Source organism: Podarcis vaucheri (assembly GCF_965113315.1).
Source record: "Podarcis vaucheri genome assembly, chromosome: 15".
Classification (NCBI taxonomy): Eukaryota; Metazoa; Chordata; class Lepidosauria; order Squamata; family Lacertidae; genus Podarcis; species Podarcis vaucheri.
Window position 1 is genome coordinate 6,536,037 of NC_138753.1, and position 14,269 is coordinate 6,550,305.

General features: G+C 42.8%; 1 protein-coding gene and 1 long non-coding RNA gene across 2 annotated transcripts in view; one reads left to right on the forward strand and one right to left on the reverse strand.

The window, feature by feature from the left end:
* The window catches only part of LOC309519727, a 30,604-nt gene that overhangs the window by 4,909 nt on the left and 11,426 nt on the right, over positions 1 to 14,269 (forward strand). The window lies entirely within an intron of this gene.
* CA4 (carbonic anhydrase 4) overlaps positions 2,150 to 14,269 on the reverse strand; it is a 29,362-nt gene continuing 17,242 nt past the window's right edge. The window contains exons 2-8 of the mRNA XM_082200844.1: positions 10,800 to 10,853; positions 9,787 to 9,957; positions 7,795 to 7,958; positions 6,694 to 6,783; positions 6,336 to 6,399; positions 4,595 to 4,758; positions 2,150 to 3,772 (exon numbers count right to left, since the gene is read on the reverse strand). Coding sequence (XP_082056970.1) covers positions 3,581 to 3,772; positions 4,595 to 4,758; positions 6,336 to 6,399; positions 6,694 to 6,783; positions 7,795 to 7,958; positions 9,787 to 9,957; positions 10,800 to 10,853 — 899 coding nt within the window. The 3' untranslated portion in view covers positions 2,150 to 3,580. The remainder of the gene's footprint in view (positions 3,773 to 4,594; positions 4,759 to 6,335; positions 6,400 to 6,693; positions 6,784 to 7,794; positions 7,959 to 9,786; positions 9,958 to 10,799; positions 10,854 to 14,269) is intronic.

A 14,269-nucleotide genomic window follows, 5' to 3' on the forward strand; every position in this document is an offset into this window, starting at 1 on the left:
AGCCCCAGCCAGCATAGCCAAGTGCAATTGCAGAATCTGGGATGTGATGGAGAAGACATAGCCTTTCAACTCCTTGCATTGCTTTTCACCCCTTCCTATGAACGTATATGACACCATTTATGCCAGAGGCATCAGCCAAAAGCACCTATCATCTTTGACCCTGCCTTGACTATGCTGGCTGCGACTCTTGGTTTGCTCCAGTTTGCTCGCCAAGAGACACTGTTTGCCCCTCTTCTTTGTCCAGAATGGGAGGGAAGGCATCCAATGAAATGTAGGCATGTTTCAAGGGATGTGCTCATTGTAGGACAGGCCGAGCCAGTGCAAGCAGGAACTGAATGTTTTGACAAATGATTTGCTCTGCCAAAGCCAGTGGTTCTTTTATAGATTCAGATAGTCAATAAAGTTATTCTTTATCAGGTTTTATTCATAGAGTGAGGCAAATAAAGAACAAAGCAAGTAAATGCAGTTATATTATTATCTCCTTATTGGTGGGGCTGCCAATGAGAGCTGCCCACTTGGCACTGTTCTGTGACAGGGCCTTTTCAGTGGTGGTTATATTAATTCCTGCAAGGACAGTTTGCAAGAGGATAATAATGAAGCAATGTTAGTCCTGGCCTGCTAGGCCTTATGCTGGGGCATTAAAGGGAGGGCAATTGCTGGACCTCACTCTCATTCCTTGCTATAACAATTTCCTTCCCCATAAGTGAGCAGAAAGAGCAAAGACTCTTGCACTTTGTGAATCTTTGAAATTATATTTACTGACATTTCACAGGTACTAGGTACTGGGTGGCATGCCAGCACCCATGGGTGCCACATTGATGGTGCCTGCTTTAAGGTGCTAATAATTACTAGATAAGCTGGACACATTTGGGCACAAAATTCTACCCCTAAGAGGTGTCTGGTTGGCTACTCAGGGAAGCAGGCCTTTAGTATGACCGAAGAAGGAAATTTCTGAAATTGTATTGTGTTAAGCAGGTTGCCTCCTTCCACTGTGGCTCCTTGGCTTGACAAGAGTCTCCATGAAATAGTACAACCTCCCCTTTTCCGTGTGCATGGCTTGGGTTGCTAATTTAATGGGAGAAATGGAGGCACTCCAGATGACAAATAGCTATATTCGTTAGTGCACCTCCCTGGAGTCGGCCTCCAAAATGCATTACATAGCAGCAAATTATTCTGTCATAACTGCTTTGCAAAAGGAGAGGAAAACAAAAGCCCTCGCTTGAATTGTTTCTTGTGTGTGCATGTGTAAAGGGGGAAGGAGACATTGATGACAGTTCAACACCCATCGCTGTAGCTTTGATTTACCACGTAGCTGTGGTGAAGAATCCTATAATTAGAGCAATAAGAAATGGCAGCTGGAATGGAACAAACAGCTTCTTGAACACCCAGCCTCTTCTGCGCGGTTTTGTTCGGGTTGGTTGTTCAGCTGAAGGCAATCTGGAATTCTTCTCACTCCCTGCTGCCCCAGAGAGATGGGGAACCTTTTTTAGGCCAAAAGCTGCATCCCCATCTGGGCAACCTTCCAGTGATGGGCAAGGCCAGAGGCAAAAGTGAGTAGAGCCATGAATGTTAATGTTGCCTTTGTAAAGCAGGCTACACTCTCATACCCTCCGTCCAGACAAGTGACAGGCATGATCAGAGAGTTCAGGCAGGCTGAAGCACTCAAGGAGGATGTGGAGCAAGGCCAGTGAGCCTTAGTATGGCTTGGCAACAAAAGGTGTGGCTGAAGAGAGTCCCCAGGGCCAGATAGAGGGGCCGGGCCTGAGGTTCCCCATCCATGATCTTAGGATACAGGGAGTAGCCTTTAAGGATGGGTTGCGGAGGCCATTGGTCAGTGTACACAATGGATTTTCATTTGATGAGTCTGGAGGTAGAATGAGGCAGGTGTCAAAGATTGGCTTTGCTGGAGACCCACAACCAACCTGGAACCCCACAATGCTACTTTTCCTTCTTGCTGTCACCACACATTCACCTGTCCCCCTATGTTGTTGCCCACAGCAGTCATTCCACAGGCCATAGGAAAGGAAGGTGGGACTTCCAAGTCTCACCGCTGGCTCTCCTGAAAGAACAGCCACTATGTTATGGCAGGAAAAGCTCCACGGGACACCTATGGGTGAATAGGAATGTAAAGGGAGGAAATCAGGCAGCCTTGTTCAGTGTCAGACTTTTATTTGTTTTATTCCTCAACCCGAACAAAATCTCCTTAAATAATATAAGAACACATATATAGGGCTATATACATACTCAGAGGAAACCCACTGAAATTAATGCACACAATTAACTTAAGTCCATCATATTCAGTGTGTCTACTCCAAGTAGCGCTTAGTTGGCTACAACCCACAGTACTGTGTGTTGACTTTGAATATATAAATATTTCCATATTATCATTTAGCCCTATCTCATACACTTTTCTCGGCCTTTATTAAAGCTTTTGACAACTAAGTGGGTAAAGTACAAGTAAGAAAACCATTTGTCTGCTTGTAAAGCTGCGGTGAAGCTCCAGTGCCTTGGCATTTAAGACGATAGTGACTACAAAACAGGTGTGTTGTAGCACCACCCTTTACCTCAAAGCCAAAGCATGACTTGGCGTTCCTGGTATACAAAGGGTATGCAAAGGGTCAGTGGTGATTGCTGATGGTCACATTCAGATCTTATGCTAAACCCTCCTTCCCCCACCCTTGAGTCTCCAGATGCCGCTGGACTCCAGTTCCCATCAGCCCCAGCCGGAACTATCCAACGGTTGAAGGATGATGGGAGTTTTGGTCCAACAACATGGTGACCAAAGGTTGGGGGCTTGGCTAAACTATCATTTTCATGACAAGAATGAACTGCATCATGCTTCTACACTCCCCTTTTTTCCTCCCTCATGGTCATGGGGTACAGATTAGAAGTTTTTGCTTCTGGTTTTTATTTACCACAGTTTAAGATGTTAATGTTAACTATGTTAATGTTAAACATGCCAGCTTCATAACCTATAGTTTCAAACTTATGGTTTCAAACAAACAAGAGTTAAGGTAACTACTGGTCTGGATAACAGAAGCAGAAACTTCCAAACTCCTCCTTGCTGCTACTCTTTCTTGTACCACTAAACTATGGTTTAATGAGACATTCATACATGGCCAATGTCCCATTGCATTGATGCAAGGTCAAGCTTAGTTTCTTTGTGTTAACCAAAGGTCATCAGAAATTTTCATATCACAAAGTGATTGTTGCATATGATAGTTAAAGATTCAGTAAAATGCCAATTCTTGTACGCTAGCTACTGTTGCAAGGCAATAATCCAGATTAGTTAGGCGCTTTACAAATCAGTCTCCAACATGCCTGCCGTGCTTAGTCACATAATCAGTTGGATTAATCAGTTAGGAATCTTTCAATCAGTTCAAATAAGTGGTCTCAAATTTGTTTTTAGCCTTATGATAGGTGGCTATGGCTCCTGCTTGATGGAAGCCAGTGAGGTGGCAGGATCTTCTGATCAGGAGAATCCCCCGTTGGTGGGTGAGGATCAGCTGCACATGAACCAAGCGTGTTTTAAGATTGGGGGCTTTGCAATTAAGAACCCATTTAAAATCTGCCCAACCCTTCACTGGATGAGAGTGAGAGCGAAGTATGTTGCTGTTGGTATTAGCAGCAGTATTTTTCCTGGAGCGAGAAGTGCATTTGAGTCTGACTTGTAGACAATTCGTTCACCAACAGGCTGAGTGGGTCGAAAGTTATCCACCATTGGCCAGTCTTTGTCTGTATCAAAATAGAGCTCCATCCAGAATTCTTGGATCTGTGGAAACAATGGAACTAGCATTACAATCCTAACCCCACTTACCCAGGAGAAAGCACCACTGAATTCAATAGGATTGCCTTCTGAATAGATATGGTTATGTTTGTAATAATAATAATAATCATCATCATCATCATCATCATCATCATAATGGCTGTTTCATGTTATAAAGCCAATGAAATGGTGTACCAGAGTAAAAGCAGGAACACAAATTCTAAGAAAAGAAGAATGAGTTCAATAAACTAAAGCAATAAAACCATTCAAATAAACTCTAAAACCAATGAAAACACTCCATCAACTTCAAAACTGATCTTCTATAAATGTTACACCTCTGGGGAAAGCTTCTGAAACAACAACATATTTAGTAGGTGCCTAAACATCATCATGCCATGTGCCTGTCTCGTTTTGGCTGGTAAATGGGGATAAAGGATGGGGTGTGGGGGTGCCATCCTACTCCTAATCCAGCCTGCATTGATCCCAGCATTCATAGCAAAAGCCTTCCTCAACTTTTCCTGAATAAAAAGAAGTACTCGCCCTGGGATGAAACCCAGTGCCACCTTGCAGGACTATTCATTTCTATAGCCAAAATTCTGAAAGAGAGAGCCCAAGAGAGGGCATTAGAATTAAGTGGACAGCACTAAACTGCATTGAAGTGCATCATGCACAGCTGTTACCTACTAGCATAATGGCTCTGTTAAATTGCCCCCAAATAATTAAACAATCATTCTGAAGAACTGTTTAAGTGAACTGAATGATGAGGCTTAAGCATGTTAGGGTTGAATATGCCTTTTGAAAAGCCCCATCTCTTGTGCTTTGTCTCACCTGCTGGAGACTAAGTTCAATAGGTGTCTCAAACAAAGTCCAGGTGACTCCCTCATTGCATCCAGGTGTGGTCAGCGAGCCGGTGTATCGATAAAAGCTGTCGAGGGCTGACTTTTTAGGGATGAGGGCTTCCAGGCACAAAGCCCCCATTTCAGTTTCGTTGCCTAGAGAGATCAGAGAGGAGTTATTGTTTCGTGCAAGGCACATCTTTCTGATTGTCACTCTGGCAATTGCCTTCAGTTCTGTAAGTTTATTGATGCTGATGTCTTTCAAGAGCAGTTTAAGAAGACTATAAGAAAAGCCCTGTAAGATAAGCCCTGTGGGTGGCAAACCACATGCCTCTTAGGAAACCCACAAGGTGGACTCAAGGGCCCTAGCCCCCACTGTTTGCTCTGTCCCCCAGCAACTGGAATTCAGATTATTACTGTATCTTTTCCTTGTTAGGAGTGGTATTTCTGAGGATCTGTTGAGATGCATGAGCAGTAACGGATGGGGGAGAAATTTGATTCATTTCGCATTTTAAGCTGAAGCGATCACATTTGCACTATTCTGAAGCAATACAAGAACTGAAACACAGGCATCCTTCGGAATTTGCACTAATCCAAATTTTGTGACGCAGTTTTCTGACTCAACAAAAATACATAGAAAAGTACATAAAAATGAGTACGCTAGTTAAGATAGCATACAAAAGTGCTCTGCATTAAGATAAAATGCTTGCAAAAAGGTGTACGTTAGCCAAAACCGCATACAAAAATGTATTTCTTAGCCGAACTTCGCATGTATCCTGTATATCTGCATCTTGCTATAGAAAATGGGGAGAACCGTATTTAAGATTGGCAAAATGAAACACTGAGAATAACTGAAATGGACAGAACCATCCATCCATAATGAGCCATGCACATGAGAAGGTGCTTAAGGCCATGATGAAGCTGGAGAGAGACTAGCTCAGTGCTAAAACGCCTGCTTTGCATGCAACAGGTCCCAGGTTCAATCGCTGCTATCTCCAGTTTGTTTTTTAAAAAAGATAACCGAGGTGAACATGATAGGAATGACCTTTGCCTGAGATTCTGGCGGACCCAGGAAGCTGCCATTGGTCTATCTAGTTCACTCAGTATCGTCTGCAGACCATGGATCGAGGAACTTTTTTTCATTTCCTTCTGGGAAACTTTCCGCCAGAGCATGCAGTGCAAAATGGGTAGGGCAATTAAAGTACAATTTTATTATGTGCACAATAGGCTACTTTCTGCATACCCTTTTGCAGCCTTCTGCATTCTCCAGCCAGACAAACAAAACAAAACCCCAACATCATTAGAGTTCAAAGAACACACTCCAGCCAGGCAAAAGCATTTTTGGTTTGAATCAAGGCCAGTGAGCGGCAAGTCTTCTATAGAGTAAATAGCACTGGGCTCAATGGATCAATGATCAGAACTTGTGGAGGGAAGTGTCCTTATGTATTTACATCTCCCTGTGATGCTATTATTATTATATTTTATTTTATTACCCTGCCTTCACTGTAAAGTCCCGGGGCAGCTTGCAACAATGAAAACAATGTTAAAAACAGTTTATAACAACTTACAATCACAAAAATAAGGTGGGTCCTAGAAAACATATCCCTCAGGTGCTAAAAGCCAGACTAAGGTCAAGTACAGAGTAAACACGAAGTTTTCTGACCTTATTTATGGATCAAAGATTTGAGTGTTTCTGCTGCTGTTTTAAAGAGTAAGTTTCCATTAAGTCTTACCATTGAAAGGAATGTCTTTTAACTTTGAAATGAAAGGTTCGTAGAACTCATTTTCGTTGCCATCCTGAAATAAGACATTTTTTTTAAAAAGGTACAATTTTAATGCCCCCTTTTAACTCTGTACTATTTTCTAGAGCATGGATTGCAGGGAGGGGGGGGGGGGCGTTTTTCAGCCCAATGACCACTTTCCCTTCTGGGCAATCTCCCAAGAGCCACATGTCAGCATTTTCCCCATGGATAGTAGAAATTTATCTTGCAAACATACCAGAAAGTGTGAAATGGCCCCCATGATTCTTACAGCCCAAGCCAATTCTAGTTGCTTTGCCAGTTTTAAAGTGAACCCAAATCCCTTCCATACCTTTATAAAGAAGCCCAGCACTGCTACGCCGTTTTTGGAGAGCGCTTCCTGTATAGTTTGAAAGTTTTCCTTGATGTGGACGATATGAAGCTATGGGGGGAGGCAGGTGGAGAGAGACTGAGACCTTTTTCTACAGTACTGTGCTTACAAATGTTGAACTTTTAAAGAAGAAACAAGAAAACTAAGAATGAACATTGATAAGGATAAAACCTTACACAAAGGAAAATATATCGGTACATATATTTTGCACATAAACCATATACAATATAAGTGAGGCTACTTGTATATTATCTGAAACAAACTTTCAGATCTGGAAGCAAGAGACTCTGAGTAGACCCATTGATAAGCAATGCAGGTAGGGTGTCAGACGAGGACCTGGGAGACCAGAATTCAAATCCCCATGCAGCCACAAAGCCCATTGGATTGTCACCTTGGTACAGTCACTCTCTCTTAGCCTGACATACCTCACAGGGTTGTCGTGAGGATAAAACAGGGAAGGGGCAAAGTGTTTACACTGCCTTGAGCTCCTTGGAGAAAAGGTGAGATACTACTACTACTACTACTAATAATAATAATAATAATAGGAAGAAGAAGAAGGTTGCATGCATCTTAAGAGTAGATACACTGAAATTCATGGACCTGTGTTTGACATGACTGTTAATTTCATCTGGTCTAATCCGACATTAGCCATACTTAGATATCACCCTAAGATTACAAAACTTTAAACAAGGAGATCAATGACTAATAAAACCATTCTGGGTTTGCTGGTTGGTTGGTTGGTCTGTTCCCATTCCATTCTTATATAAGTTTGCAAGTTTGCCCAGTTCTCATACCAGTGCAACATTAATTCAGTTTTCAAATTCAGTATTTAAGCTTCTCCAATGCATAGCAAGGATGCTAAAAATTGTTGTTGTATGTGTGAATGCTCCATGCAAGTTGCCTCAAGTGCACACTTGGCACATTTGTCCAGAACAATCCCTACAATGGAAGCAAGTGGAGAAGGCTTTCTTTGTGGGTGTTTGCGGAGCTGTGGAATTGGGGCCCTGGGCCAAGAGTTTACTGGACATGTTGTGAATCCCTGCACGCCTTTTTTGTTTTTACCTCCATGGCATATCTCTTCCCGTCAATGCTGTGCTCCGATCCAGGGCTCACCCTGCTTTTCTCCCCCTCGCTGTCTCCCCAGTGGAAGTGGAACTGCACGGCCTTGTATTTCCCCTGGAGGCCACCTGACTCGATCTTTGCTGTCCCATCAAGGTTCACTTGGACTGAGGGAAGCAAAAAAGAAGTGCCCTTTCAGGTCATTCATTATTTCAAAAACATGTTATCATTATAAACCGGGTTGCGGGGGAACCACCACCCCACAGACCTCATTTGCCCCCACCAGGCCATTTTAGACAAGCCATGCCCAGATGCCACACACCAGAGGTCTCTGCTTCTCATATTTTCTCTGTTTTCTAATATTTTCTTTTTTTAAAAAAATGTGTCTTTTATTGGTTTCATATAAAACAAATTCACCGGTGACAATGAACAAATGACACTCACATCCCACTCAGTCATGACTTCTTTGTTTTCAATGTGAATATATCAATTATATAAAATTTTTGTTAACCCAGAGTGTCTTTCCAGAGTGACCCGTGTGGAGCAAGTAGTGGGTAACTATGTTACTTCGCTGAAGCATACTTTACAATGCTATACCACATCAAAGCTATCAGTTTTGGTAATATTACTACATGCCTTCCTTCGTGAAGTCTTTCCACCAAAGCGACGAACCATAGCTGTTAGTAGTTTCAAGTTTCAAACGCATTAGCGATGGGGGTCTTTCCAAAATATTGCAACAGTCAATCTTGCAGCTCATTTTTCTAATATTAAATTCAGTTGTCCCAATTTCTGCAGCAATTTGGGGTTTTAAACAAAATCCTCACAAAAATTAATCAACAGTTTAGTGCTTGCAGTTTTCACTGGCATACATAGTTTTTCCTCCTAACGTTCCCTAATATAATGCATGTTTGTATGTTTCTTTCATGAAGATATTCACTTTGCACATTAAATAAATGTGTTTATGTCAACATTGGTTGAAGAACTGCATCATAAAATTTGGATGAGTCTCATGCTCTACAGACTGGATACGCGTGAATTTGAAAGGACACCTGTATTTCAGTTTGCACAATGTTTTTAGAAAGTGTGAAGTTCTTTTTAATACAGAGACTCCTTAAAAGTGCCAGTGGCAACAACTCTTCTCTTTCATATAAGAGTAGTGATGGGGGATAAATTCAGTGCAGTTTATTGTAATATTCTTGTTACAATTAATAATTTTTGTTATTTGCTGCTATTATTACTACTACTACAACCAGCAGCAGTGGGTCTCAGGGCAGGTTACATCAATTTAAAATCCAGAATGAAAACATTTAAAAGAAATCACAGTCACAGGAATAGGGTGGGATGAACTTACCATATCTGCACTTTCTGAAAGAGTGTTCGGATGTATTAGGAGGAATATGTGCATATCAGGAGAAAGTCACATTAAAATGTTGATGAAATTCCAGGGGGACTTTTTAAAAAACAACAACAACCTCCAACTGATGGGGATATGTGGAGAACCAAACTTAAGCTTGAAACGGAGAGAAGCCAAAATTGGCAGGTACCCCCATTCCTCCATTGGAGGGAATGGCTCCTGAGAGAGGATGGCTGCCATGGCCACCTGCATCTCCTAAAAGAGAAGTGGTCAACCTGTGGCCCTCCAGATGTTCCCATCTTCCCTGGTCATTGGCCATATTGGCCAGGGCCGGCCCAAGACATCTTTGCACCTGAGGTAAACTTCAGAATGGTGCTCCCCTCCCCTCCAATGAAGAAGGGGTGAGTGAAGATCTACATTGAGCACAAGGGCGATGGGGAAGAATGATCTGCATCCCAATCTGTTGCCCCTGTGGATCCTGCCACCTGAGGCAGTTGCCTCACCTGGCCGCATAGGTCGGTCGGTCCTGATCCTGTCTTTAACTGATGGGAGGTGCAGTCCCACGGGAAGACTTTAACGACACCACACCGGTTACTCTTGCAATACAATAGGTTACATCTTATAACATTTTCACCTCTCACCTGTATGGCCATTATTTACTACTGTCCAGGGTTTTTCTGGCTTGGCGTTGTATTTTTCAAACTTGAATGGCTTGAGGTCCCAGTCGTATTTCACATCGTCGGTGAGGATGTTGATAGGAGACTGTTGACTTTTTCCACACTCCTCGAATTCCTGTACCCAGTGGCGGGGTTCTGTCGAAGGTGTCGTGGGCAGGAGGGGAAGATTGTTTCAGTGGGGGGGGGAGTTGGAGAAAGTTGTGCCACTGAATGAACCAGGCTCTCTGCAAACCAGGCTTTTTGAAATATTAGCCAGCCTTAGGAATGCAGATGCCAGCCTTGTGCTCTCCAGAATAGTTGGACTACAGTTACAGTCATCCTGACCATCAGCCATGCTGGCCAGGGCTGTTAGGAGTCTTAGTCCAATGATGTCTAGAATAACCAGCTTGGGAAGGCTAGTACATGCCATCACTGTATTGTCTAAGGTGGCTGGTTAAAAAACCTGGCTGCTTCAAAAGGCCTTAGCACAATTGTTTTGCTGACTTATCTGTGGTCCCATCTGCACTAGACATTTAAAGCAGTACCATACCACTTTATAAACAGCCATGGCTTCCAACAAAGAATCCTGGGAACTGTAGTTTGTTGTTTGGAGACCCATTTATGTAGCAGAGGGGCTGGATAGCCATGCTACTACAGACTTTATCAATGATGTACATGGGAAATTAGAGTATAGAGCAAAAGAGTTTTATGTGAACGTGCATCTCTTACAATGGTATCAAAGTGGTGGCCACTCTAAGTGTTCCCCAGAACTGCTTCCCTCCATGCAATCACCCCTGTTACACTTTGGTTCCTACTTCCAGCCACTCTACTTGCAATATTGATCTCTGTCTTCTTTTTGGTACATGGATGAGCAATCTTGGCCTGCTGCCAAGAATGGGCTCACCACCCTGACCCCAACCCAACACTAACTTAAGCACACTTACAAGACGATTGAGAGGTTTGTGTTTTCTTTTAAAATCTGCTATGAATTACCGTACCTAGACAGTGTTTGTTTTGACACCGCTGTGACAGATAGCACCAGTGGCTTCCTCCTGTAAGAGAGATCATAACAGCCTTTAGACAATTAACTCTTTGGGGTGGGGAGTCAATTTTTTTATTTTTTAAAAAATATTTATAACAGTCATGACACATATGAGTAGAAACAAAGGAGAAGAATTGTAATTAAAATGAGAACAGAAACTTTGCACCTTTGAAAAACAGATAATTTCTCAGTCAGTATCTTCTGTAATAGTGCAAAAGTGGGGGACACAAACGGAAACGGCAGCAGTTTCCTAATAACTGACAGTATCTTTCTAGAACCCTTATTGCCAAGCCCCAAGTGGCTCTGTGATAGTTTAGCATCTGAAATATACAAGTTGTTTTTAAACAAATATTTAAACAAATAGATGTTGTATAGGGTGCTGGAGTTCACTGTTCCACTCAGTCAGTGATGCCTTCCTCCTGAATACTCCATTTCATCTCCCCAAGCTTGTTTTCTATCCTTCCCCCTGACAACAATCAGCCCGCATTCCACAGCCACTGAGCATACTCAGAACCTCATTAGGCTGTTTTTCAGTGCCTTTCTCCCCAAGATCTTGTGAACATCTGCAAACCTTATGGTTCTGCAAAGCCTGCTGAATAAGTTGTGGAGATTTTTTTTTTGAAAGATCAGAAGGTTGTTTGTTTGTTTGTTTAACCTATGCTTTAGGAAATGGGCTGCCATATGCCTGGATGTTCCAGGACATTTTAGCCAGCTTTTCAAATATTCCTCCTGGACGCCATTTTCAAGGGACGAATCCCGGCGATGTCCGGACATATGGCAGCCCTAGGTTCCCTAAGCAATGGTACCCATATCCTGAGTATTGGAAATAGGGAGCAATTCTGTCTGCATCTAACCTCTCCTGCAAGCTTGTGAGGATGAAAATAGCAAAGAGAACCATATATGTTGCCTCGAGTTCCTCAGGGGGAAAGTGTGATGCAAATGTCATAAATGGACCTAAGTTAAGAACATCAGAAGAGCCCTGTTGGATCAGGCCATTGGTCCATCTCTTCTTACAGTGGCCTCCCAGAAGCCTGTGGGAAATCCACAACCAGGACCTGAGCACAAGATAACTCTCCCCTGCTTCCTCCATGAATTTGTCCAATCTTCTTTTGAGGCCATCCAAGTTGGTGTCCATCACTGCCTCCAGGGGGAGCGAGCTTCATAGCCTCATGTAGAAGTACTTTTTAAAATCTTTGCTGAATCCTCCAACATTCAGCTTCATTGGACATCCTTAAATTCTGGTGTTATGAGAGAGGGAGAAAAACTTTTCTCTGTCCACTTTCTCCCTGCTGTGCATAATTTTATAAACTTCTATCATGTCACCTCTTGCTTGACTTTTCTTTAATCTAAAAAGTTCTAAACGCTGCAAGTTTTCCTCATGGGGGAGTTCTTCCACCCTCTTGATCATTTGGGTTGCCCTTTTCTGAACCTTTCCCAACTCCGCGAAAGTCGTTATAAATATTCCAGAAACCAGGTTTTTTTAAACTGGAATTGGTCTGTGCTGTGGTTCCCCCTTGAACTTTGAACCCTGGCTGTGCACCATCCCAATATCGTCCCAATGTGCCTCCTTTGCAAAGGAGAGGTCCTTTAAAGGTCGTCACCGAAGCAGCAAAATAACATTTCCCCAGTCAGCAGAATTTTGATCTCACTCAATAATTCAGTGAGATGAGCTCTCCCAGGGCATCTTGTTTCTTGCAATGTCAGCATTTGAGTTAGCCTGAAATCGGAAGGGATGGAAAAGAGATTCTGTTTAAAACTGCGGGGTCTAAGTGGTTAATGCAAGTGCCTGCATTCTGGAGGGCAAGAGGGTTCTTTCTTGTTTGTGTGTTTTCTGAGCGCAACCCTCTCTCTGTTCTCCCTTTGTCCCAGTGCTTAGCTTTTTCTACATCTCTAAGCATCTAGAGCAGTCTTTGCCAAACTAATGCCCTCCAGCTGTCTAGAACTACAATTTCATGGCTTGGGTGGTTATTTGAACCCTGGTCTCCCAGGTCGTAGTCTGACACTCTAATATAAACACTTTTGTACACGATTTTGCTTAAAACTCACATTTTTTTGCAAAGCTGTTCTTCTAATTCATGCATTGGCTACTTCAAGACTGGATTACTGCAATGCACTTTGTGTGGGGTTTCCCTAATGCTTCGTCCAGAGGTTGCGCAGAGTTAGTGCAGAATGCTGCAGCACTATTGCTGACAGGAATGAGGCCTTGTCAGCATATAACACCCATGCTCAAAGAGCCCAGGACCTTGTTTTGAGTATCTGAGCTGAAATGAACTCAGTCTTTCCACACCAAAAATCCATGCCTTTGTTATTCCCTCTCACTCCCCAATCTATTATCTTTTTACAGAGGTCTTTCTCCACCTTGTTAATTAAGGGCCAACACAGAGCCTGAGTGCTGAGTGATGCTAATTTGATCGGGAAAAACTAGAAGTAAAGATAAAACCTTTGGCCAAAGCAAATAAAAGTCCATTTCTACAAATATTATTAAGCGGATTAGGGTTTGTGTGACTCTGATCCTTCCAATCAGTATCTGATAAGTTTTATCCTCTTTCTCAAATTTCAGAGCTAATGTCTGGGGTTTTTTTATTTGCTTGTTTTGTTTAAATTATGGTCTACTGTGGTTGTAGAGAGCAGTGGGGGGGAAAATATGGAGGCTTCCAAAGGCAAGTACTCCAAGCCATTCAAGTCACGTAGCTGAAAGACCAAAGGAAAAAGTTACAAATCCCCATTCTACAAATCTGCCCCTTTTCCAGTCTTGTTCCTGGTGGGAGTCACTCTGTTTTTCCAATTTTGCTCTGTCTGCTTTCCTCGGGACAATGTGAGGAAACAGCATTGCCTCCCCAGGTGTGTATCTCTGCCAAATAGCTCAGCCTTGAACAATGGGCTGTCAAGTGGGGCCTTGAGACCTCTGCATGCCTTGGAAGGACAAGGTGGGGCAAGGGAGAGGAACCTCCAATGCAGAACCTCAGATGCTTTTGGGGTGTGACTTAACAGCCTCTAAAGAGGGATCATGAAGGTTGTCAGTGGGGAACAAGCCGTGATGGCTATGTGGAAACTCCAAGTTCAGGAGCAGCCTACCTGAGTACTTATTGCTAGGGAGCTACAATAGAAAAAAGGGCTGTTGCCTTCCTGCCCTTCTTATGGCCTTTTCAGAGCTCCTCTGCTTGGCCAAACTGGAAACTAGTTGCTTGCTGGTGCTTATGGACATCATGCCTTTTATTACTAGCTTAAAATGCACATTATGTGCTTAAAACACAGCCAGGTTGTTCTTTTTCTCAGTTTGGATCAAATCCGGTTTTAGGGAGGGGGAAATACCTCAAATGTAGCATTTCATAGGAAATGACAGTATAGACATGGATTGTGGCATGATCATGTGTACACAGCTTCTTAAACCAGTGATGGGAGCACACTGGATGCAGAGTAAACAGG